We start from the raw sequence: 24,953 nt of genomic DNA, 5'->3' as shown, positions 1-24,953 counted from the left end.
AATGTCATTTTCTCAGTTTCACGTTTCTGTGATAATGGAAATCGGTAACGGTGACGTCCCAGTGGGGGAAACCTTAAATGTGTTTGCTGGGAGTGGGTGCGCCTGCCAGCAGATGTCTGAATACCTGATACTGACTGTGTCTACCCAAAGGGACCAATCATCTTCTGCAGCCTGTCAGCTTATTATACTGAATATTCCTCCTGCTTCGTAAAAACATGCCATATGCATGAGAACCAGGTGTACAACACGTGCACTGACTCCTCTTGCTCCTGTAACTGTACAATAACTATAATAATCTCATCTCATACTGCTCCTTTGGTACATAAGTCTCTATAATGTTGGTCATTTGGAATGATTGTGTACAGAAATATACACAGGGACTGAATGTAAATAACATTACAACAACATAATAAAATAAATTGATACATTTAATTACAATTGCAAAATCACTCAATAACTTTAACTGCCTGTTAATATTAAGTGGTCTTTTAAATATTTCACATTATTTATAGCATGATTCTGGTGTTTCTTTATATTATGGAATGAAACATTGAATTATATACTTAAAAATATCACTTTTGTTTTATAAAAAAGATTTGAGTTATTATTATTATTATCTAAAGGGATTTTTCATTTAACCAGCCAACAGTTTTCTCTGGCACATCTCAGTCTTGCAGGTGTCTTAGTTACAGTTTGCTTTGAGCACCTTGTAGTCTCCACACCCTCCTCACTTCTTTTTCCGTGGTGTTCAATACCCTGAACACATTCACATCCTTTGTCTGCTCATAGCGCTGCAACAATCTGTGGAAAACAGTCACCGGGATGCTGAAGTTGAGGTGTGGATAGGTCACTTTGGCAGCTAAGTCCCTCGTGTTGCTGGACACGATACCTGCAAAACAGGAAATTATTGTTAAAACTGCAGATACAGCAGTGCAGAGAGAGAGACAGACAGAGAGTAATCTGGCATGTGTGGCTGCCTTATCCCTCCTCACATATGGTGCATTGTTCCATTTTTCTGTGGTCATCATGTGCCCCCCACTGATCAAAAGGAGTATGTGATTTTGTAGTTGCAGGGTTTCTTACCAAGCAGCTCTCCTGTGCTGGCCCGCACCACAGCGCCCCCGCTGGCCCCTGCTTGTACTGCACAAGTGGTCTGAAGCATGATGGGCTGGTGATTCAAGCTGATGGCTTTGGAGAGGACGCCACAGGTCTGAGATGGACCACAGATCCGACCCAATCCACCGTATCCCACCACAACCACAGACTCACCTGTAGGAAGAGAAAGCAAGCTGAACGATCAATCTCCTAATAGCTTCAATGGTGTAAAGAAGGTTTCCCTGTTTCTGTTTCAACGAAGCAAATGCAACCAAACCTGGATTGAAGCTCTGAGCCATCCGAGGCACCACAGCCTCTGGGAGAGAGCCTCTCAGCTGCACCAAAGCCAGATCGTAGGGTGAAGATGGTTTAGTGGAAAACAGCGTACCACCCACAAAATTAAAGACTCTGTGAAATAGAAAACAGAAAACAGGCCCTGAACCCACACACCAATGTTTTCAATTGCCGTATTCTGTGAACCTCTACTCAGACTGAAGTCATTAGCAGTTGGTTTTTAATGAATGTGAGGTCACTTAAGTCCATATACTAATGATAAATAGGTAAAACCAAGACGTATACACAGAACATGTGTAGCCACATTTGGTGCAGAACCAAATGTCTCAGGAAGACACATTGATGAGTTTCTGGTGTAGCAGAAATCAGTCCTAATTTCACACAATTTTAAGCCACAGATGTGGATATGCACATTCCCAGTCATAAGAAGAGATCCAACCAGGATAAATAAGTGAAAACACCTATGGAGGTGAATCAAGGGTGTAAGGTAATGTAAAAACGTGATAATAACAACTACTTGTGCAACTAAATGAGGTGTGAGTTTGCAGTATATCAAATCTTTTCACATGCCAGTGCCACAGCATTGCAGGAAAGTTAGGTCTCCAGTACAATCCACAATGGTTTTACCTGACACTGACATAACAGAGTCTTTAATAGTTTTAGTTTCATCTGTGTTTTCCCCACTAGTCATACTCAGAGTGTCTGTTATGGAAATGGTCTAACAAAGAAGTTGTGACATCTTTTATGATTTATTTCTTTTCACTTCAAATTAAATCCGTTCCTATTCGGATAAGGATGAACAAAGGACATGAGGACAGTGAATGTGTTGTCACCTGTCCCTGTGGTGGAACTTCAGGGTGACTGTGGACTTCCCGTTGACAACATGCCGGCAGGTTAAAACCAGCTGAGAGGTAACAACGACCCCTGAGCCCCAGAACTGGCCACTGTCCACAAAGCACACAGTGGGGTATTTCACAGCTTTTGATGCATGGGCTGTGGTGGACATGTGGAGGAGGCCTGTCTCCGCCGGATGTAGCCAAACGTCCCGCAGTGGATCCTCCAGAGCGCTCATGTGGCGGATGACATTCCTGAAGATCAGATGGACCGAGCAGACCAGAGTGAGGCCGATCCACTCGTTCGCTTTCCAGCCAAACGGAGACACGATCAGCCCAATGAGACGTGCGGTGCTGCTGTCTGCTGCACCTTCCACCGCAAACAGCCCTCCACCCTCCGTGCCCGGCAGACAGCGGGCATCTGTGAGGATGACAGCGTTGTCCTCTCCGGCAAGGTTACTGATGATTCCCTTGCTGAGGGTGCTGATGAAGAGGTCCAAGCACAGGGAGCCGAAGGGCGAACCACATGCTACGACTGGGCCGCCCTTCTGGAGAGACGAGCTGCTCTGCCACGGGATGATGGTCCCTAAATCTGGGCTGCTTTTGACCCCCACATCTGTCTGGAGCACAGCGAACCAGCTGAGGAAGCGGGCATCTCTCCTCAACAGCTGCTGCTCCTCATCCTCCTCCTCCTCCTCCTCCTTGTCACCATGGAAACGCCACCGGTCAGCCTCCTGGAAAACTGCCTGGAAAGCATCTTTGAACTCCAGGCAGTTCACCAGCATCAGCAACCGGGCCGACACTTCCCGCCGCCGTGTTGTTTGGGCTCTGGAGGAGGGTGTGAAGGCAGACACCCGGCTGGTGGTCTCCTCCTGACCTCGCTGCAGAGAAAAGCTGACGCGGACTTTAAGTTTTTCGCTGAAGGAGCTGGGTGGCAGGCACTCACGGTCCGAGCAGAAGAAGGGCTCATCGTTGCTGTCGGTGATAAAACGTGAAAACGGCAGGGCGGCACATATCACAGTTCCGGTTTGAGGGTGAACGATAACCCCGCTGCAGCTCACCTGTTTCTTTGTAGAAAAAGCCTCTGATACCTTAACGACACAGCAGCAGCTCTCTATCTCCTTCACCTCCATGCTAAGTAACTTTAGCCATGCGTCGATTACGGCTCAGCGGATAAACCAGTGGGGGAAAAGCACATTTCAAACAGCTTGAGAGCAACGGTGAGTCGTGGAAACAAACTTCGACATTCAACAGATACGGAAAACTAATACTGGCAACTTTAAATTACACTATTTTTCCTCTACACAGCGGTTTAGAGCTGAAATTGTCATTCCAACTTCCTGCTTGAGTCTCATTGGTCCACGAAAAGACACGAAAAGTTACGATAACTGTGATTGGTCAGAAAAAACATACGAACAGTTCTGGGCCAATGGGGATACAGGAAGGCGGGACAGTTTTGCTACATGGTGTCTCCCATAGGGCTGAAGTTCCCAGCTGTTTCTTTGGGTAACAATAGAGTGTATAAAAAGGTTACATTTTGTGACACTGAAATGTCAGCGTTCATATATATTTTTTAATACTGTAACGAACACTTACGGTAAAGAATCGTGCCAATAAGGTGATTTCTGAAATGGACAATGCGTAAAACTGGGATAAAATAATGATTGGACGTGGGCACTGGCTTGAATATCTGTTTTTCAAGGCCCGCAGTGGAGATGAACGTAAGACCCACCTGTCCCTTGACTGGACTATGTAATTACGTATGTCATTCTTCAATTAGATATTTATTGAGTTCACTATTTCACACACTTTATCATGCCAATGTAGGCTATTTGTTCAATGGATATTAAGTTGCAACAAACTCTGATTATTTTAAACAGCATTGGTTAATTATTGTTTTGTCTGGGTATGTCTGAGACAAATTCCAGCCAGCAAAGCAGTTTAGCTTTGGCTTGTGCACAAGTCAGCAATCCCTGGTTTCAGGGACTCCACTGCAATTTTTTCAGAAATTGCATCTTCTAGTTCTAATAGGAGTAGTGTCATTTAATCGTGTTTGTAACTGCTTGTATCAAAGCTGCTCCCATTAAAAAATAAAAATAAGAATGAGTCAGTCATGAAGATTTAAAGGTTTGTCAAAAACATTTATTATGCTCAAACTTCACGCATTTAGTAATAACAATTTGACTGGCTTTTTTTAACACGTATATTACGTCAGAGCTCAATGCTTGATGTAACAAGGCAAGCCAAATTTATTGCAAAATATAAATAACAGTTTATATACAAATAATGTATAATATTGCACTAATAGGTAATTTCATGCATATATTTGCATGCCATATTTTTAAGCACCACTCGAGCACTCTCATAATATCACTGCATCGTGAGCAGCAACTAATCACAAAGTACTCAAGTCATTTCACAGCAAGTAACCATCGTGACAACAGGTAGTTTAGCATCCTCACTCTGGACACGTATGAGCTTGTAACATCACCTGGCTGTGCTGATGCAGTTAACATATACTGCAATTATCTAAACACTGTTCTATGGTATTAAATAAAGCTCCTCACGGCAAAATGTAAGTTAATGCACTTGTGGTCACATTCATGTTATTGGCCTGTAGTGGTAAACCCTTCATTGATAAAAAAAAAAAAAAAAAACATGCAATCAGCAAAAATGTCAGTATCCTCAGAGGTAGCAGGCTACTGTATTGACACTTTTCCCATTAACAAATATGGCACTAAATCACAGCAGCTCTTTCTAGAAAAACTATTTTAATCTTGGAAAAAAAATGATGGAACAAATTTCCCATTCGTTTAAAAGAAATTGGATAAATATACAGATATATGATGCTTTTTATCTATGCCAACATAGTTTTGTTCATCCTCGATGAAGGAGGAGTAATTCCAAGTAGAGAGTGTTAACCCAAAGGACCTTCACTGTAAGTCAACACCGACACCTAAAAATAAACCCGGGTCAGAAACTGGTTCACAGCGATGACATGTTCTATATGGCAGAAAGAATTTCCTACAGGCTTTAAGTGAAGGTAGAAACCACAGCATGAAGATCATTCTCCACATTCAATCTGAACAATATGTTGATTCACAACTTATCTTTGACTCACTGTGGTGCGCATGATATGACCTTCAGATTTCTTAGAGCGCATGATGAAAACAGTATATATGAACACAAAAACACTGCCTGGAACACATTTCCTACTGGCACAGTCAAAATCCTAAACAAAGAATATTCTATCTCTCTATAGCAGGTAGCCTTGTGTGGAACATGTTTCTGTGTGCACGGGCAGAATGGTAAATCTGCTTTAAGTTATTCAAAAGATGTGTGAATCAGTCAATATACTGAGAGAGCCAGCGGAAACCCTCTCCATATCCTTGTCTCTTCAGCACACTGCACATAAAAACCTCCATCGGCCTCAAATTCAGCTCCTTCAGCGACACTTTGCCCTGAAAAGAAACAGAACCGCAGACGTTAACGCATTTTCCATGCACCCTGAATGTGTGCTATCATCTTAAACCTGTAACTTTCTGCATGTTGTGCTACAAGTGGGTGGACCATGGTGTGATATCAGTCGAGCTGTGGCATGTCTCTCTAATGATTCAGTATTTTCACTCTGTTTCCTTTATCTCTCCTTGTGTTTTTTGCTGAGAAACAGAAGGTGCTTATAAAGATTTACACTGATGAATAGTCAGTGTGTTTACACTTTCCTTCTCTACTGAGAAGCAGACAGGTTTGGCCCTGTGAAATTTGTAAAACTCACTTTTGGTATAATACAGTGAAAATACTCTTGAGCATCTCATTCTCAAGGCAGACAACAGATGCTGTCTTGTATTGTAGCAAAGTCCACCGTATAGACAGATGCAATAACAGCACACATAATAGAAGATACGATCAACATGTTGGGTGTGCATTACCTTCCCAGTCGTATGTCCATGAAGACCAAACATTCCCCTCAGTGCATCCTCACTGATGGCCTCCGGACGGTCGATCTTATTCCCCAGGATGAGAACAGGAACGTTGGAGATGGTTTCGTCTGTTAACAGGGCCTATGTACAAACAGGATGTGCGATGTGCTCAGCAAATAGATCATTCTTGTCGATAAAAGAAAACTGTAAACAAGTCTGTTTTGTGTGGATATCTAAGTAAAATCAATATACTTACATCCAGCTCAACCTTAGCCTCTACTAGCCGCTCATGGTCAGCACAATCCACCATGTAGACTATACCGTTTATGGCTGGGAGGTAGTTCTTCCAGATCCTTCGTGCTGTGAGCGCAACACAGTTTCACTCATTATGTAAAACAGAAGTGATACAGTAACTGCCAGTGTCTCAAACAGCATTTTCCACAGCACTACCTTGTGTATGGCCTCCAAGGTCAAACGTCGTAAAGGTCATTCCAGCGATGGTCAGCTCCTCAGATGCTGCATGAGGACAGGAGGGAAGTTTAGATGAGTAATGAAGCAAGAAACAAATCTGATTGCTGAACTGACAACGTGTCACATCACCAGGCGACGTACTTGGATGAAGAGTCGGCACGTGTTGTCCTAGTCTGTCGTCTCTGAGCATGTGCAGGAGAGTTGTTTTTCCAGCATTGTCTAGTCCGAGGAACACCAGCTTGCCAGTCTTCCTGTACAACCCTGGTGAGACAAAGAAAACGCAATGATGGGAATTTGATATACACTCGCTATGAATTTGTTTTTTTCTTTTTCTCTGTCTAGTCCACAGTCATCACAAACACCAAGGATTAGTAGTTTTTCACATTTAGGAATGCCAATGACCTTATAACCAAAATGTAATAGTACAGACTATTACATTTTTGCAGATTGACTGATGTATAGTAATTATAAAAATGTGGCTTTTAGAGAGCCTCAAGTGTTCTTTCTGGAGACATCTGCACTAATTTGTAAAAAACATTGTATATCCGTCATGTGCTGTGCTATCTCCTTTATATTTCAGTCAGGTATTGACGATCGATTGGTGGTTTGTCTGTAGCCCTGTCCTGGACTTGTTCTGACAAAAACACAGACTTATTCAGGCTAAAATTATATGTATATTTTTTGCGAGACCAAAAACTCCCAGAGTTTACCGAGTCAAATGCCTCCCCCTGTGTTTCTGTAACATACTTCTGTGGTATTTTTACACTTGTGCAACAAACCTCGCCTTTCTGGCAACATCTTATTTATTTATGTGTTGAATTAGTGTGTGGGTTGTGACCCACATCCATTTTAATTTGGGTACATAATTTTGGGCAATTTTGTTTCAAAACAAGGATGGGGTCAGAAAGGGTAATGCCAATGTTGCAATTTTGCAAATGTTTTCTTTTTTTAAATCAAATTGCAACTTAAAGAGGTTGTGGTGGTTAAGGTTGTACAGTCCTGTTGATATTTCTGTGTGATACTCTACCTAATAGTTGTAAGACGCTGCTGAAGCTCCTGTAGATCCAGTCAAATATAAAAGACATGTCTCTGGACTGCCTGAAATACAGAAAGTATTTATTATGACACATTAACGAGAACACAGTAAACACGAAATGATTGATTCATGTTCAAACTGCTGTCAGTGCTCAACCAAGGTCCCCTCATACACATACCCCCACAATAATGAAACACATGCTAGCAAACAAGTATAGAGTTTAATGTGCTATTGCAAAAGGATGTGGTTGCGATACAGAACCTAGCAATGAAGCCCATTGTTGATCATTATTCCTGACCCTGGATTACTTTGCTGGTATGTGTAAGCTCTGTGTAATCACACAAGCTTTAAAGCATGAAAGAAAGGAGGGCGAACCAAGCAACAAACAGGCTTTAGATGATTTTTTTGATGCTAGTCTGTTCTGCCAGCTGCCTCCCTGAGTCACACTGATCTATCCTCTGACTATTTTTATGACAGGTTGTGGCAAGGACACTTGATCTGGGCAGTCACCCCCTGCTTCACCCTCTCCTGGTCTCTCTCTCGCTCTTAAACACACACTCACACACACACACTCGCCTGTCACTCTCTGTGGAACTTGATGTGCTCGGTACAGTGAACAGTGAGGCCTTCAGTGACTAAGGAATTGAACCAGTTGTTCTGTTATTTCTCATACTACTCATTCACCTGGGTCACGTATTTACACCAAACTCTATCTATAAATACAGATTTAATTCATATGTACTACAGTATGAGTTAAATGCCATAACACAACAGGTGCTGTGTCTTCAATACCCTCAAAAATAAAATAAAAATGCCCCTAGTCATTTAGGCTAAGTGGCAGCAGGTTTCCACAGATCTCAAAGCAGCACCTTTAAATAAACACACATTATAACATCATAAAACAATACTGGCTGCTGAACTCAGGACTGAACTTCTCAGGAATGACTTTCCCTATAATTTCATGTCTCCTGCCTCACTTCGGCTCCAGTTCCCTGTGGTAACGACTTCAGCTGCCACGGATCAAACCGTGACACATTTAGTAAACAACCTGCGCATGAGAGCGAGAGAGAGAGGTCCACGCTGACAACTACACCTGTAACTTTATATGTAGGCTAATGTCAGGAGGGTGGCACCACGAGCAGAGAGCACTACGGGAGAAATAACGTGGAAAGTGGAAAGTTAGTCCCATAATTCGTAGTGTTACCTCGGTCTGTTGAAGTTATGAGCCCCCCGTCCGCTGGTTTTTGGTCCAAGCTTGTCCCGTCGACTGACATGAAGCCCGCAACTTTGACAGTTAACCGGAAACTACGTCACTCCGGCTAATAACACGGGAGGGGTCGTGGGGACGGGCCAGCAAATAGTTTTAAAAATGAATGGAGCTTCGCTTTAAAATAGTTTTCTATGTAATTTATTAATACGTAATTTACGTTTTAAAAAGACGTTCAAGGCAAGAGAGAATTTCTCAAGGCAAATAAAGAGTCATAAATTAGCAACAGAAGAGTGTGTGTTATTTTTTTAATCACCTTTATTAGCTTAAATTTACCTCTTTCCTGTGACGTTCAATGCAACATTTTTTTCTTCGCTTTTTTTATTGTTCGTCAGACGAAACAAGTCATAAATATGTCAACTTAGGCTTCAATAAATGATAATAAAAATTCTAATTGGCATTTTATAAACTAATGTCAATTCACCAACGAAATAATGGAGAGTTTCATAATAATTAAACAACAAAAAAAAGCTGTTTTAAAGGCATCAACACATTTGATTTAACCATTTAAAAAAACAGGTCACTGTTTTTTCGTTGTGGAAAATTCATTATTTTAATGAGCCGAAGAAAGAAAATCTGAAATTTAATTTAATTTCACTGCCTCAATATAACTTTAATTAGATCTGTTTTCACTGTTTACCACTGCTGTTATGAATAGGAAAATAAAGCCACACAAACTTGACAGTCACAGCGAAGCCAGAGGAATGACCTAACACAACACAGTCATGTGAAAATACTGAACATTCGTGTAAACATGTTGAATTGCATTTAGAGGTAATGTAGGACACTGGCCACAGGGCAGCAGTATTGTAACACTGAGGGAACCTACTATTAAAATCTCAGCATGGACAGATGACATTTCTCAGCTCCAAAATTAGAGTTAAATCCACAACTGACAAGTGCGGTGCAATCATTTTATTTTCCAGTGGTTGATGGAAGAAAAAGAAGTCAGGCTTTGTTGATAATTTAACCAGAGAAGCTTTATTAAAGCGGTTCAGAGTCTCACAACGGATGCAAGTATCTACGAGGCACAATACCTGTACGTGGTTTAAGGTAGCACATCTCCAAAGAGATCTTTGTTAAATACGTGAAAATCAATTGGTCAAGACATGAGAGATTTTTTTTTTAACTTTCTCTATTGAATCTAACCTCTATCTCTCCACCTAGTTGACCCAGCCCCAACCATCCATGTCCCATCCCATTGGTTCATGATACAAGACCATCTTCAAGTATTCCTGAGATGAGCCTTTCACACTGCTCCAATCCAAACAGCTCCTGGATTACTTCTTCTCATAGTAGAACCATTTATCTACTGTAAATGAAGAAAAACAATGTGAGTTGCACAACCAGACATTATAAGAAACTCAGCCACATTCAATCGTCTGGACTTGACTGATGCAAATATAAAGTCTACCTGATGAGGGGATCTCTTCCTCTTTTCCACAAGCACATCCCTGAGAATAGAGTGAAACATCAAGTTATGAAATAATATTCAAAGAGGAATGAGGCTGTTGAAATTTCTGGTGCTTATGTTGCAAAATGAGACCAAAAAAAAAAAAAAGGTCACGTACATCAACAACGGCTTTAGCCTCATCTGCTGAGCAGCAGAAAGGACTGTCGCTGGCCGAGACACACGTGTTTTTGCTGTAATAAACGATAAGAAAGAGTCATTCAGGAGGTATTTGTTGATTGGGCAGATAAAATCGACAAAATAAGAGAACTGCAGTGTGTACCAGTTCAGTTCACCAGCTTTGGCCTTTTGGGAAATAAGGGCTTTCCAGAAGTTGTGAGTGCTCTTGATTACTTCAATGGCAAAGTCCTGAGACACAAGAAACAGTCATTTATTAGTTAAGCGTAAAGTGTAATGTTTACCATTACATTCATGCACAGACCTGTGTGAGCAACAACAAATCTACGATCGCTTGAACAGGGCAAGTTAACCATTAGAAAAGGTAAAAATTTACTCAAAGCAGACAAGTGCTTTAGATGAATCTAACTCCAGTAGTGACAGGGGGAAGTTGTGTATATAGTGTGTTGTGTGCAGACCTTGTCTTTGAACTCGTCATTGAAAGCAAACCGGTTCTCTGGTTTCCCATCTGGCACTTTGTACCTCCTGAACCAGTCGACTGTGGCCTCCAGGTAGCCTGGTTTCAGGCGCTGGACGTCACTGATGTCTGATAAAAGACACAGATGGACCAAAGGAGTTGAGTATGATTGATGATTGAAACACGCAAGACAGACAAACGAAAATCGAGTTTAAATAAAACGGAGGTGCTTACTGTTTAAGTCGTTTGCTTCAGGGTCTTCAACGTTGATTGCAATAACCTTCCAGTCGGTCTCACCCTCATCGATCATGGCCAGGACCCCGAGCACCTTCACTTTGATGACCTCCCCACGGGAACACACCTTACTGCCGATCTCGCAGACGTCGATGGGGTCGTTGTCACCACAGCAACCGGTGTCTCCATCTTTGTGTGAGGGATCTTCCCATGTCTGAAACATTACAAAACAAGGCATCGTCTAAAGCTGCTAACCATTTGATGTAGTACAATTTAAAATGCTGCAGGATGATACACACCTGTATCAGAAAATGATTACTAACCTGAGGAACGGCTCCGTAGTTCCATATGTAGCCTCTATGAGGGAAAACATTGGCAACGTAGCGCAATTTGCCCTTCTTCACATCTTGCTTAATTGGGTTTAAAAGGTCTTTTGTAGCAATCTGGAAATAAAGTGAGGAATTGGGGAACATCGGTAACAATTAAAGTAGCAATTAAATTACTTGCACAACTAAATTCACTGATCATGTTCTTCTGTTGCTAATTTACCTCCATCTTTGCATTTGTCCATCTTGGTACTTCGACAACCATGTGAAAGATGTTCTGTAAGAAACAAGAAACTTTCAGTTATTATGAAACTGCATATGACAAAACTTAAGATGACACAATTTTCAAGCACATTATCCTTACATGACATCATACATCCTGACTTTTACTCAAGCATTGCCCCCATTGAAACTTCTACATGAAAAGGAGTAATTGTTTCAGACAGATAAGATAATAGATAATCCCCTGCAGTCACAAGAGATATTGACACAGCACTGAGAAAATAAAGAGTAAAGGCCATTGACTTCACAAATAGACTATGACCTCACTATTCTGGAGAGAAATACATTCACTTTGCTACAGAGATACAAATTCATAGCAGCAGCATAGAAGGGATTTAACTAGTGGGTGGATTTAAAATGTTTATCGGGTAAAGGGCTACAGATGTTGTGTTACCTGACTCTCATCAGCATACATTGGTATGTCATGGAATGGTGAGATGTACTTTCCGTCTTCATTTTCTGTAAAACAGTGAGATGTATTAATATCGCAGGAAGACACAAGCCGTTTTTCTTTCTTATTGTCAACAGATGATCGCCTTACACCAGGGAGATTGTGTCATCATATCCCATGAGGTTGCAAGAGAGCGTACACAGGTTATCATTGTTCCTTTTTATTTACTTTTAACTGAAGGTGTGCCAGTATGCTTTCTGTTGATCTAGACCACAAAAAACAAACATCACAGCTAATGCATTCGTGTCTGTACAACAAGAGTTAAGATATGAGGACATAGTGCTACATTATAAGTGCTGCTTGGAGTCACTGATCCCACAGGCCTACTTTGGCATTATGCCCTTATTGCAATGACTTGGATTTGGCATTTTGATGATGATATGTTTCTATTTTTGGGTTTGTAGGCTAATTAGAGAAATATGAGCTATGACATCAAACTAGACATTATGAAAGTGTTAAATCAGGACAATCCGTGATTACCTGGCAGCTTTGCCCTCTTATCAATGGGTTTATTAACTTGTTGTAATCGGAGAGGGCGTTGTCTCACCATCTTACAGCTCTTATCATTTTATACTGACGTGTGAAGCACCTTGAGAGATTTCTCGAAATAAACAACTTCCTTCCGCCAAGTTCAGTCACGTCGATGACATTTTTCTCCCTCTATCTCTTTGTTAAACCATGACACGTCAAACGCGACCGGCGAACCCAGCAAAACCGGCACAGCTGGATAACTGGCTCCAACCGCGCCATTTCGGTAGAAAACGTAAAAACAAAATCTACGTGTTATTAACCTGGTGAATAAACCGGTGACAATTATTAATGAATACTAAATGACACGTGGGAGGTTGCAGGCTGCGGCTGCCTGGCCTGTGTGGGAGGTTTGTGCAGAGTCCCGGAAAGTAGCAAACAAAAGGTACAACTTTGTTATTAGTAGGTACTCACTGAAGAAGAGGCGGTAGCTGAGGGCGTTCAGGGCTCCTCTCTGTTCCACCGTGAAGCTCATGTTCAGGGGCAGGTTTGTGTTCGCTGTGCCTGGGACTTGGATGGAGGATGGCGGCGGAAGGAGACGTCTGGCCCCGGTGATGGTCGTTTGTAACGTGGAGAGACAGAAAGGGCACAGCGCATGCGCATTGTTATCAATGACGCCTTCATGGACTAACGGAAATATTGAAACTGTTGATAAAATAAAAAAGTTGTGTGTGTAGGCTACTATTTTGTATTAAAAAGAATTAATGAAATACCCAATTAAACAGAAGTATTGTAATTGTAATACGAAGCATGATATTGGCTGGTATTGTAGTAATAAAAAGTAAGTAAGAATAGAAGAAGTATTGAATAGACATTATTTTGTGATAAATAGGCTACATTTTGCTGATAGTAGCCTATTTTTGTACTCTTGCTAAAATAAGATTCTGAAACTTTAAGTTCTTATGCAATTTGTATTTTATATTGTTGTATTAGTACTTCTCCCACCACTGGTCTGCTTATTCAATCTAATAAAGTTGTCATTTTTACTTGTACAGAAAACGACAAGATACACTAAAGGCAGCATAATGACTGTCAATCATTACAGTTTTGATAATGATTAATTTATTAATAATATCATTTTGTTAGACCCACGTACGCACTTGTAAGTATGAGGGAAAGTATCCAAATCGTACTGTCAAGAAAAAAGACATGGCAATTAATTAAACTAAATAAACAAACAAACAAAGAGATAAATATCATAGGCTAGTCAACTTTTCAGAGACTTAAAATGATGTTCAGGGTCAGTTATAAATAAGTAAAATAATGGAATTCATTTGGGATATTTTTCTTCAGAGTGTTGAAATGACTTTTATAAAAATGAAAATGATTTCTCCCAGCGGGCTGGCTGTGGTTAGGTGCTTACCGCCGCTGATGACGCCGCGCCCCGCTGACCTCACATCCGCCCGCAGCCTGTCGTGCTTCCTGCCTTGCTGAGGGAGGGGACGGTGCTGACGGCTGGGAGGACGAAAGGAGAAAGAAAGCTTTAGGGAAGATAAAAGAGAAGAGGGGAACGGCCCGGGTATCCACCGTCCGTCGGGAAATAAACACCCCAGATTCCTGTAGCTGCTGGATTTGTCACCACATCGGCGCGGAAAAATGTCGACCAGTCGTCAGCTTAGCGAGAGCAGGGCCATCCCGACCAGGACGGTGTTGATCAACGACACAACGCAGCTACCTCATGACTATTGTACCACCCCCGGAGGCACTTTATTCTCTACCACTCCTGGAGGTAAAGTCTATTTGATCATAATTTGTAAAGAAAAAAAAAACGTGTTCATGACAGTTATCTTTTACTGTGGTGTTTGTGCTCTCACCGAACCTTGCAGTGTTGCTGTCACTGTGGCCTAGGCTGCCTTGTCATCCTGATCAAAACAAAAACAAAGCTAAGCCCCGCCCCCTTGCTCTCTACCTGCCCTCTGATTGGCTGGTTTGCAGCGCAGAGATTCTGATGAATGTATTGTCGCCCATCACAGTTATTAACAAAAGCCAACATATTTGTCACCCATGGCAAATATTATGCCCTGTAGGCTGTAGATTTAAGCAGAAACAGAAGCCAGCTATGTATCATACAATATTATTGTTTGGAGCACAGCCAAACTGCAATGAATGACTGATTAGAGTGATTAATCCCTTCTACATGAGGAAGTACAAAAAGTATAGCACACTTTACTGTAAATAAACCACTGTAGGATACCGAGTGTAGCTGACAAGAAGAGATCTTTTTGTCAAGGCATTTCGTTTGCTATGTTCATCTTCAATTAATTTGATTGCTTTGCATTTCAAATACCAGAAAATAGTCAAACCTAATAAACTTTCCAGAACCTATTCATGTTACATTGATTTGATTTTTATTTTTTCTCGACTCTAATAATTTATGGTCAGTGGTAAATGGGCTGCATTCATATTATGCTTTCCTAGTCTTGACAACCACTCAAGTGCTGTAGATTTCACATTAACGTACTCTCACACACACATTCATACAGATCTTGTTCTATACATAACACTTCTCTAACACACCTTTTAAATATATGTGGTTATGAACCGCCTCTCATATATCTCACATAACAGGAAAGATGTACATGTACTGTACAAAAATAAAACAGAAGTGAAACTTCGGCTGAAAAGCTCTCACACCAGACATTTCCATCTGCTAGACACAGGTTTTGCTTTGCAATAAATGCTGGAACTGAGCCACTGATAATGTCAAAGTTCTGCCTGTGCTTTACTGCCATGAAAAGTCAAAATGTCTGCAGCTGTGGAAAAGGTCAATGAATAGAATTAGTTTGGAAACCAAATCAATAAACAAAGAGATCTGTGATGCAAGCTAAAATTATGAGCTTGCTGTTGACCAGATTTGCTCAGAAAAGAACGCAGGACATATTTTGAAGAGGAAAGAAAAAACTCATGAAGCTCATTAATCCAACTTGCAAGTCAAATTCAATTTATGAAGATCGATCAGGATAACCACTATGAGATGATAAGTGTGTGCAGTAATTGTACTCCAGTATTGTGCTTTTAATGGGGATTTGTGGGGGCTTCCCAAGAAGGGCATAACAGAGAAAGTTTGGGAACCATTTTCAAAGACCAAGTGCAGTCACACTGTCTGGCTCATGTTCTTGATGAGTCACATTTAGCTTCTATTTGGTGTTTTTGCCCTATTTGGGTTGTACATTTGTTTTCTAGCTCAACCAAGTCCTGCATTTTCATTGTCAAGGCCCAGAGCATGACAAATAATGATGGCTGCCAGATGGGAAGACACTTCCAGAAAAGTCTGGATGAAGACCAGACTAATTTCCTCAGTTACTGAACCTCAACCTTGATATGCGTCTTGTTGCAGGAACCCGGATCATCTATGACCGCAAGTTCCTACTGGACCGGCGTAACTCTCCCATAGCCCAGACTCCCCCAGCTCACCTGCCTGTCATCCCCGGGGTGACCAGCCAAAACATCCTGAGTGAGAACCGGAAGAATTCAGCCAACAACCACATCAACAACCATGATGGCAAACCCACAACCGGTAAGTCTTTTCATATGCAAGAGGAATTGTTTTATTAGTAGAGTTGCCAACATGTCTCTGCTCAGACATGTGACTCACACACACCCTGTATACCGTAATAACCATTGTAATAATAAAACAACAACCCAGCCTGCTCCTCTCACACTCTATTGTATTATCTCTTTGTCTCTTCCTTTGTCTCCAAAGGTGATGATGCGCAGTTTGAGATGGACATCTAACTGTCTAAAACCTCACCAGCAAAAAGCAAATGACCTGGCATCAAGGTGCCAGTGGCTTGGCTTGTAGAAACCAATGTTGTGAGCCCTCATGGCAGCCATCTTCTTTAGCTCTCTGTCTCGCTGCTGGATGTAATGTGTGTAAACCATGGGGATTCAGTGCATCATACATACAGGTACAGTGCGGCCAACTCTGGAAGCTAGCTTCATTTGAATAGATTTCCATGGTTACCAAATGCTGTACAAATCAACAACCACACAACACAGGGAGTGGGCATGAATATGAAACACCCAGACACTTTGTCCAATTAGTAAATGGCAGTGCTCATTTTTACAGCTTTCTGAGTCAGGACACTTAACAGAGCACACTGTAAAACCAACATTATTCCAAGTTAACTGGGGGATAAAGTGGTAATTTCAATTACTGGCCTTAGAATTAGTCAAAAGTTTTCATATTCATCACAGTCTTTAGTTTTGAAGGCCTTTGTGAGCATGTTATTTAACTGATTTTTTTTCTTTTGGAACTACTTGAAAAGCTCCACAATCTATCATTGGTTGTTTGGTCAGTTTAGTTTCCCCTGATGCTATGTAAAGGGACGCTTTCTTGTTGTTTTTATTTTCCAATTAGGTGAAGAATTCATGCCATTCCAAGATTTTACTTTCCATTATCAACACAGGCCTGTTTTCCGGTTTTCAGGGGAATCCTTTTTTTTTTCACAGAAAAAAAGCAAAAGTTTAGGCCTTTATTTAAATGTTTCATAGTCTCAAATGATTGTATTTCCCTCTACGACGTAAAGTTAATTGTAACCCGGCATCAGTGGACAAGCTTTTCATTTATAACATTTCAACAACATCAAGCAGCTGGGGTCACCCCTGCTGTGATCTTGCTAGAAATTTTATTTACAAATTTCTCTACTGCCAAGAAAAATGAGTACACCTTTAAAAGCCTACGTCAGCCAGCTTTGTCATACTGGCACAATCTTTGTGCTCTTAATTTGATACATTTTCTTGGCAACATCTGGCAGAAGTTTTTCAATAATCCAGATCAGATGAAGATTTAGAACAATATTGTAATGATTGATATCCCAGTGTTCATTTTTAGGTGAAAAACAAGAAGATTTAAAAAAAAAAACAGAAAAAAACTTGAAATACTCCAGATGTTTTATATGCATTTTATTTTTAATACAGTTTCTTAGTATTGAGGGTATTTGGTTGGGAATAAGCACTGTCAAGCCTTTGGATTTGTTAGATGTGTCAAGGAACCAGAAAACATTGTTTGCATCAGGCTTGATGGATGCCGTCCCTTAATCTACAAATCTGTCCCCAGTGTCCTTAATCCGTTGTACATTACCTTATTCTCTTCACGTGTCATGTCTGCCCATGCCTTACTTTACATGAGATGCAGTAACAAAAACTAGGTTCCTTGTCATCAAATTTGTACTTTCCAACAGATGTTTATTTTTTCACTGTAACACTGAACAGGTAACATTGTACCTAGCAATTGAGCAAAACAAATCCTTTTTTTTTTTTTTTTTTTCCTCAAGCAGCTGTGAAGTTTGATAGTGGGATGACATATAAGTCATTTTGGGATTCTGAAGTTTCAGATGGTGTTGTGGTTAAAAAAGAGTGCCACATGCTCATATAGTCCCATTTTTAGTTTACTAGTTTATTTTATTTTCACTCCAGTCATCTTAGCTGCTCGGTTTGTCATTCATAATCCATGAATTCAAGTTTGTTTCTCCGTGTGACTGGAACCACTGAAAAGATATTTATCAAAGTTTTTTTTTTCGTTTTGGCTTTCGTAATTAACTCTTGGCCATGTTTGGTGACAAATATGTCGAGGGGGTTACTTGAACCCAATTTGCATTGCACATTTTTGGCAACAACTCTTTCTATTACAGTATCATAATTAAAATTGCAAATTTATATCAAACAAGTTTGGTTTGACGATGAGGGCTTAACATTGTGTGCTGAAAGAGATGTGAAACAAACTTACTGTAACTTTCTGTTCTGATTTTAAGCAACTTTATTTTAAATGGAAACTCCAATGGCAGTGGACACCGTTGCTGCAAGATCAATAAAGTTCCGTAACAAAGAAAGTAAGATGTTGTGTTTTTAATTGACTCTCTTTTTGCGTAGTCTTCTGGTTTTTCTCTTTGTATTTTCTCTATTCTCACCATTTTGTTACCACAGTGTTCCTCTGCCTCAGTAACAACTGATTCATGTTGTGCACAGTGGAGCAATCCAAATGTCACATCACACATACTCATTAACAAACTAAAAATAAAATCTCTTGTGGCCATTTTGTGTTATTTCTCACACTCAATTGCTCATTCATAAGACACTGTTTCCTCAGGCTGATAACTGAGATCTCTCTCCCAGACTAATAGATGGAACCAGGATTCCCAATGCAAGCCACAAGCCATCTCAGGTTCACTGCATGTCAGTTGGTCTTAGTCATTCGATTCATTTGAATTTTTCTACCTATACCATTTAGGTGCAAAATCAGCTGTCTGTCATAGAAAGGTTTTGAGCCCTTTATTATTGATTTAAAACTGATGCATATTCCCCCAACCTGTAGACTGGTGTTTATTCGAATAAACGTAAACTAATATGGAAAACTGGGGATCAGACACCCTGAACAATGTGTAGAGAGTGGTAGGTGACAAGAGTGTAGATTTAGTAGGAGCCTGACAGTTAATTTTAGCCCTGGGCCCCTACCTTAACAGGTTAATCTGGCCATGAGCACACATCCAAGGTAAACTGCAATGTCTATATTTGTATGGTCTACATTTTGTTAAAAGTCTATCTCAATAGTGTTCCAGAGAGGTCTGTCTGTAGCTCTTGCAATACTGCCACCCTGTGGATCTAAGATTAACTTTGAGTGGTGTTTGCCCATTGTACATTCAGCATTTCAAATTCAGGTTTTTAATTTACACGCCCAACAGCCTCTTCCCATGATTTTACCTTGAAGGCCTTGCCTTTCATTCACAAAGACTTGAGAGATTTGCTTACAGTTCTTAATCTGACACATAGTTTCATACAGGAAATGCCAATCGAGTCTGTAGGTCACATACATCCATGGTAGGTCAGGGTTGGGGGAACTTTTTGGCTCAGGAGCCACACTGAGTTTTAAAATTTGACGGCCAGTGTCAGTTGGATGGTGCGTGTTTGTGTGAACTAATAGAAATTACATGTAAAAGCCATTACCTAAAAATAAAAGACAAAATTACTTTCAATTTCAGTGAGAGCAGTGTTGTTGGTCACCCATTTTTGCCAGCACATCAAAGTTTGTGGTCTTTGCTATAATTCAGACAATTCTGTACCAATATTTGCCAGCCCTAGTTTACCCATGCTTGCTGTAGGTAGTTAGTTTATCTCAGCCTATCATAAGGTAAGGCCATATGTGTAAAACAACTTCTTTATATGTGGACTCTTCCAGTCTTTATTCTAACCTAAAATTGATTTAGGTTTGCTAACTAGCTCTGTTGATTTAAAAATCCTATTATACTAGGCTATATAATACATGGAGCAATACAACATTTTTATCACTTAGTTTACTTATTGCAGTGATATACATTGTAGCCCACCTTATTGTGAAAAATCATGCCATAAAAATAAATTCATGATGATGTGTTTTGTTTTGGTTTGCTTTGGGGTTTTTTTTTTCTTTTGACAATTTTACGTATGAAGAAAATGTCAGTTGTCATAGTATTACATCTGGATGCCTACAAACAATACAAAAGAATAAGAGCAGCAGACTTTTGGCTTTATTGCCCTCTACTAGAATTAAAATAAAAAAATAAAAAACCGTCACTCGCATTTTCTAAAGTCGTTTTTACGTCAGGCACTTGAGGGAGAAGCCCGACCAATTTTCTGCAGGCATTAATCCGGGCGCCTGCCGGTCCTTCCTCCTTTTCTACGTCCCTGAGCGAGGCCGGCGTAAAGATGGTGAGTCTTGTGGCAAAAATTACAACTAAAATCCGTTCATCATCGAGGCCATCCGTCCACCGACACACATTTACTGCAGACTAAGTGATCGTTAATGTCTGCTCGATAATAAAATGTCAATATTGACGCGATATGAAACTATATAAGAGGAAATTGAGCGGCACCGTTCAGATGCTACCCTGCTCCTGTAGTCGCTCCTCCGGGTACACACTTCATCTTTACCACTCGGGGATGCCGTGTATTGTTTCCACACTGAGTGTTTATACATTTTCAATCACTACTCAACTTAATTTAGCCCCACAGTTGCTCAATAAACACAAACCGAGGTATTAAAGCTTGTTATTGTACAGACGTGGAGACCTAGCTCCTAGCTTCGGTAGTGTGTGTGTGTTAATGCTAACGTTAGCACACACCATGTTGACACCCGTAGTCAGGCCCTCACTCCTTGCGAATTGGGATATTACTCAAATATTATATTATTAATAAGTCTTGCCAGCGGACTCGTTATTGTTTGTAACAACAGGCTGCATTGAGTTTGTTGAGTCATTAAAGGTATCAAGAAAGATGGGTACCTAAGCTAGCATGTTGGCTAAGAAGCCCCAGGTAACTTTTCCACCTGGCATTGTAGTTTTTCTTTTTGGAGTGGTTGAAGCTCAAACCTGAACTAAAGTAGATTTAATTTTTGTTTTTGTAAAAGCTGATCTTGAGATGACATGTGCTCTTCCTCCTCTACAGAATGACACAGTGACAGTAAGGACCCGCAAGTTCATGACGAACCGGCTGCTTCAGAGGAAGCAAATGGTAAGGTTTCAATCCCAACTCCACATTTGGTCCAGTCTTTAACATCCTTGGGCCTTCTTGTTAAAACAAGTCTTTTCCTCTCTGCAGGTCGTCGATGTCCTGCATCCCGGCAAGGCCACAGTCCCCAAGACTGAAATCAGGGAGAAACTTGCCAAGATGTACAAGACCACTCCTGATGTCGTGTTCGTCTTTGGCTTCAGGACTCAGTTCGGTGGCGGCAAGACAACAGGCTTTGCCATGGTGTACGATTCCCTCGACTATGCCAAGAAGAATGAGCCCAAACACAGACTGGCCAGAGTGAGTGTTGGAGCATGTCCTCTTATAGCTGACAATTTAACATGTTAAAGGGATAGTTCACCCTAGAATGATATTTCGCTCATTATCTACTCACCCTCATGTTGACTAAGGGCTGGAAGAATTATCAGAGTCCACCGTCCCTTCTCTGAGTTACAGGGGGTCTCGGCGTAGCAGTGCATTTCAATGCAACGGTTGCAAAGGGACACCAGAGCTCTTCGTAAAAAAACACACACAAAAAAACATCCAAATACCTCCATGATGCTCGTATGTAATGTCCGTCTTGTGCTGAAGCCCCAAATTGCGTAATTGTCCCGAAAAAAATTAAATAAGTCTATATTTTAAGCTTGTTTGTAGCGGAAGCTTCTCGCAGCTCCTCTTCCTGGTCCGTCCAAATATCGCGTGATTTGCGCCGGCGTCAGTGCGGTTACTGCGAATCACGCGATATTTGGACGGACCAGGAAGAGGAGCTTCGAGAAGCTTCCGCTACAAACAAGCTTAAAATATAGACTTATTTAATTTTTTTCGGGACAATTACGCAATTTGGGGCTTCAGCACAAGACGGACATTACATACGAGCATCATGGAGGTATTTGGATGTTTTTTTACGAAGAACTCTGGTGTCCCTTTGCAACCGTTGCATTGAAATTCACTGCTACGCCGAGACCCCCTGTAACTCAGAGAAGGGACGGTGGACTCTGATAATTCTTCCAGCCCTTAGTCAACATGAGGGTGAGTAGATAATGAGCGAAATATCATTCTAGGGTGAACTATCCCTTTAAGTTATTTGGGTTTTATTCCCACCCGTTATTCTAAATCTAACAACAGTGAACAGCTACAACGTCTACGTTCTGGATCTCAAATGTGGTATTGAGTGGGTGGTCTTTGCTTATGTTGTAGAGGCTCTTGGTGCCCCTCAGTATTGTCAGTTGCTGAGTGTGTCCCATTTCTAATGTACATCAAGTAGCTTGCAGGTGGCAGCAGGAAGCAGCACTTAATGTGGTGTAAAAGGTTGGATGAGAAGTATAGTAGAAAGGTGTGAAGGCATGAGAAGTACTGTCGAAATGCCAGTTGATTATCCGTAGTTTACAAGAGGCACTTGGTAAAGCTGGAGCAGTGGATTTGTAGCCTGCTTTGTTCAACTTCAATATCAGCAGGCTACTGCACTGATATTTTTGTGACCATCAAAGCAAATACGTCGAGCACCTTTGTAGAGCAGTACATACTCTTGATGCAACACAGGAATGATTGTCACATATGTCTGAACAGGCTGCCAGTATGATCGTAATGTGCTGGTAATGAGCAACCAATGTTATCATTATGTTGTGAGTATGACATGGTTAATTCAATGTTTTTTTATTTGTGTTCCTCAGCATGGTCTGTATGAGAAAAAGAAGACCTCAAGGAAACAGCGCAAGGAACGCAAGAACAGAATGAAGAAAGTACGAGGCATCAAGAAGGCCAGTGTGGGCGCTGCTGGCAAAAAGGTAATTTCACTGCTTTGTGCCAAAACAGTCACGGACCACATTTGTAGTCTTGCACAAGTACTTGATATCAGTATTCCTTTGATAATCTGCCATATGGAAGTAGGAGTTGTCCTTCTTAACCAAAGCAAAAACAGAAGAGTTATGGTAGACAATGTTGCAATCAATACACTTGATTCTTTATTGATTTCCATTGCTCACCTGTTCTTTTCCTACCCTGCTAATCTTTGTTTTTCACAACATTTTACTGTTTTAATTTCCTTTGTCATCTTTCCAAACGTATCAATTTTTCTTCGGGAACTGTAGAAGGTAAATTTTGTTTACACATAGACTAACTGCAGTGTGCAGATAATCCAGGAGTGATAGATAATGGCTAATTACTCCCCTTACACCCTCACTCATCATCTAAGAGCCAAAGCTTTTTCCCCTTTTTGGATGTACGTGATGCATCCAATATAAAATATGACCTGGCTGATCCCTCTTTTAATACTAATGACTGTAAGTATAAATTGGAAATTGCTGTAGATCCCATCTTGGAAACCTAATAGCACTGTAAGGTGATCCTGCAGCTAATAAAATAGAGCATAAATTCAGCACTAATCAGTAAATGTTCCTGCTGTAGATGTTTTAATGAAACCCTGCCTCCCCCTGTACCCTCTATGACAGCAACCACTGGCCTGAAGTCACCTGGAATAGGTCTCTGAATAAAAAAAGTCCAGCTGGGCTGTTTTTAATATGAAAATTGCACCTGTTACAGCTACAGCACAGCTGGCTTGTAAAAAATATTGATGCTGATCAGACATGTCTAACACACCAAAGCCATCTAAAATCCATTCAGAGATCTTTTCTGTTTTTCTGTTTCAATTTTCAACATGTTAACATTATTTTGTTCCATCCCCTGTTCTTTTGCTTCCCATGGATTTCTTTTGCAGAAATGAGGTGTCAGTGTGCAGGTATAGAAGCAGAACAAGCATGGTGTGCCATTGTGTTGCACATCAAAAGCTGATAGACCTGAGCTGTGCCATGCATGTCTCACCCTTCTTTACCCCGCAGTTTTCCTCTAGTGCGATTCCCTCTTTCCCATGTTGTTTAATAGGTTTCCCATCTTTCCCAGTCCCTTTTTTTCCTCTGTCTCTGCTATAATAATGTCATATCCCTGAGGTTTTGCCTTACTGCTTACATCTTAATGGACAAGTGCTTTGACGTTGCTTCATATTGCTAGTTAGTAGAAGCAGATCTCGAGTGTTAGCATGTGGATCTTAGTGGGGTTTTTAAAGTGTGAGTGGGGCAGTTAGTGTGTGAATTTCTCACTTAAATTTTGTCTCCCCTTAAATTGTCTTATGCAAGTCAAAAGTGTGTTTTTTGATTTTATCTACTGCATATGAAGTTTTTAACTATGTGTTGGGGTATTTTGCTCCACTGAAATACTACTTGTCAACGTTTGCAGTGTCAATGTGCACTTGTTAACTTTACAGTACTCACCTTGTTTTGTTGTACACATGATGCTGGCTCTTGCACTCATTTTTCTCCTCTCTCCCCACAGTGAGCCCGGACAGCCAGGGATGGTCTACGTGCTCAATATGTTCTTGTATATTGTCATCAAATAAAATTTGGAAAAAATCTGAAAATGTTTGGTCCTTTATATGAATTTTAACAACCAACTTGATTGATTTGAGCTCGTCTGAATAGACCTAGATGGACATGTTTTGAGTGTCTTTGGAAAAGATAAATACCCACTTGTGTTAAAGCAGACTGTAGCCAGGCTTGTGACGTGCTTTTCTATAGGAACTGCTGAATGATGCCAGTCCACGCTGTGTCCACACATCCATGTTGTATCGAATTTTCAGAGTGTTTCAGTACACATTGCACAATATTCACTACATAATTTGATTTGATCAATACTGAACAC

At 40.8% G+C, this 24,953-nt stretch overlaps 5 protein-coding genes across 6 annotated transcripts; 2 read left to right on the top strand and 3 right to left on the bottom strand.

The window, feature by feature from the left end:
• Window positions 1-475: 475 nt before the first annotated feature.
• On the bottom strand, window positions 476-3,545 carry tysnd1 (trypsin like peroxisomal matrix peptidase 1). The gene is made up of 4 exons (XM_083987689.1): window positions 2,223-3,545; window positions 1,373-1,503; window positions 1,084-1,269; window positions 476-889 (listed from the first exon to the last, which is right to left on the bottom strand). The coding sequence occupies exons 1-4, from the start codon at window positions 3,353-3,355 to the stop codon at window positions 687-689; spliced, it is 1,653 nt and encodes a 550-aa protein (XP_083843815.1). The 5' UTR covers window positions 3,356-3,545; the 3' UTR covers window positions 476-686.
• Window positions 3,546-4,349: 804 nt separating this feature from the next.
• On the bottom strand, window positions 4,350-8,937 carry sar1ab (secretion associated, Ras related GTPase 1Ab). The gene is made up of 7 exons (XM_083988465.1): window positions 8,854-8,937; window positions 7,641-7,711; window positions 6,755-6,874; window positions 6,593-6,658; window positions 6,399-6,502; window positions 6,152-6,283; window positions 4,350-5,683 (listed from the first exon to the last, which is right to left on the bottom strand). Exons 2-7 carry the CDS (start codon window positions 7,696-7,698, stop codon window positions 5,567-5,569), a joined length of 597 nt encoding a protein of 198 aa, XP_083844591.1. The 5' UTR covers window positions 7,699-7,711; window positions 8,854-8,937; the 3' UTR covers window positions 4,350-5,566.
• Window positions 8,938-9,857: 920 nt separating this feature from the next.
• ppa1b (inorganic pyrophosphatase 1b) lies at window positions 9,858-13,389 on the bottom strand. Its single transcript, XM_083988317.1, has 10 exons — window positions 13,197-13,389; window positions 12,198-12,262; window positions 11,745-11,798; window positions 11,519-11,638; window positions 11,196-11,409; window positions 10,963-11,090; window positions 10,650-10,735; window positions 10,488-10,560; window positions 10,331-10,370; window positions 9,858-10,228 (listed from the first exon to the last, which is right to left on the bottom strand). The coding sequence occupies exons 1-10, from the start codon at window positions 13,255-13,257 to the stop codon at window positions 10,197-10,199; spliced, it is 873 nt and encodes a 290-aa protein (XP_083844443.1). The 5' UTR covers window positions 13,258-13,389; the 3' UTR covers window positions 9,858-10,196.
• A 758-nt stretch (window positions 13,390-14,147) lies between these two features.
• eif4ebp2 (eukaryotic translation initiation factor 4E binding protein 2) lies at window positions 14,148-18,011 on the top strand. Its single transcript, XM_083988318.1, has 3 exons — window positions 14,148-14,511; window positions 16,120-16,299; window positions 16,486-18,011. Exons 1-3 carry the CDS (start codon window positions 14,379-14,381, stop codon window positions 16,515-16,517), a joined length of 345 nt encoding a protein of 114 aa, XP_083844444.1. The 5' UTR covers window positions 14,148-14,378; the 3' UTR covers window positions 16,518-18,011.
• Window positions 18,012-20,411: 2,400 nt separating this feature from the next.
• rps24 (ribosomal protein S24) lies at window positions 20,412-24,672 on the top strand. Of its 2 annotated transcripts, XM_083987664.1 has the most exons (6): window positions 20,412-20,465; window positions 21,201-21,266; window positions 21,354-21,563; window positions 22,934-23,047; window positions 23,977-23,997; window positions 24,588-24,672. In XM_083987664.1, the coding sequence occupies exons 1-5, from the start codon at window positions 20,463-20,465 to the stop codon at window positions 23,980-23,982; spliced, it is 399 nt and encodes a 132-aa protein (XP_083843790.1). In that variant the 5' UTR covers window positions 20,412-20,462; the 3' UTR covers window positions 23,983-23,997; window positions 24,588-24,672. The 2 variants fall into 2 exon arrangements, with proteins under 2 accessions (XP_083843790.1, XP_083843791.1); XM_083987665.1 differs by lacking the exon at window positions 23,977-23,997.
• Window positions 24,673-24,953: the final 281 nt, after the last annotated feature.

Source organism: Trachurus trachurus (assembly GCF_905171665.1).
Source record: "Trachurus trachurus genome assembly, chromosome: 15".
NCBI classification, from domain to species: Eukaryota; Metazoa; Chordata; class Actinopteri; order Carangiformes; family Carangidae; genus Trachurus; species Trachurus trachurus.
The sequence above is the reverse complement of the archived record's forward strand: the minus strand, read 5'-3'. Positions and strand labels throughout refer to the sequence as shown.

Coding starts and splice junctions, on each gene's coding strand:
- rps24 (XM_083987664.1), top strand. Junction 21,267..21,353: donor TGCTTCAGAGGAAGCAAATG/GTAAGGTTTCAA, acceptor TCCTCTCTGCAG/GTCGTCGATGTCCTGCATCC. Junction 21,564..22,933: donor CCAAACACAGACTGGCCAGA/GTGAGTGTTGGA, acceptor TGTGTTCCTCAG/CATGGTCTGTATGAGAAAAA.
- sar1ab (XM_083988465.1), bottom strand. CDS start 7,698: ATGTCTTTTATATTTGACTGGATCTACAGGAGCTTCAGCAGCGTCTTA. Junction 6,659..6,754: donor CGTGCCGACTCTTCATCCAA/GTACGTCGCCTG, acceptor GTCCTCATGCAG/CATCTGAGGAGCTGACCATC. Junction 5,684..6,151: donor ATGGACATACGACTGGGAAG/GTAATGCACACC, acceptor GTTTCTTTTCAG/GGCAAAGTGTCGCTGAAGGA.
- ppa1b (XM_083988317.1), bottom strand. CDS start 13,257: ATGAGCTTCACGGTGGAACAGAGAGGAGCCCTGAACGCCCTCAGCTAC. Junction 10,736..10,962: donor ATGACGAGTTCAAAGACAAG/GTCTGCACACAA, acceptor CTTGTGTCTCAG/GACTTTGCCATTGAAGTAAT. Junction 10,371..10,487: donor AGGCTAAAGCCGTTGTTGAT/GTACGTGACCTT, acceptor CTCTATTCTCAG/GGATGTGCTTGTGGAAAAGA.
- tysnd1 (XM_083987689.1), bottom strand. CDS start 3,355: ATGGAGGTGAAGGAGATAGAGAGCTGCTGCTGTGTCGTTAAGGTATCA. Junction 1,504..2,222: donor AAGTTCCACCACAGGGACAG/GTGACAACACAT, acceptor TCTATTTCACAG/AGTCTTTAATTTTGTGGGTG. Junction 1,270..1,372: donor GGCTCAGAGCTTCAATCCAG/GTTTGGTTGCAT, acceptor CTCTTCCTACAG/GTGAGTCTGTGGTTGTGGTG.
- eif4ebp2 (XM_083988318.1), top strand. CDS start 14,379: ATGTCGACCAGTCGTCAGCTTAGCGAGAGCAGGGCCATCCCGACCAGG. Junction 14,512..16,119: donor ATTCTCTACCACTCCTGGAG/GTAAAGTCTATT, acceptor GTCTTGTTGCAG/GAACCCGGATCATCTATGAC. Junction 16,300..16,485: donor TGATGGCAAACCCACAACCG/GTAAGTCTTTTC, acceptor TTGTCTCCAAAG/GTGATGATGCGCAGTTTGAG.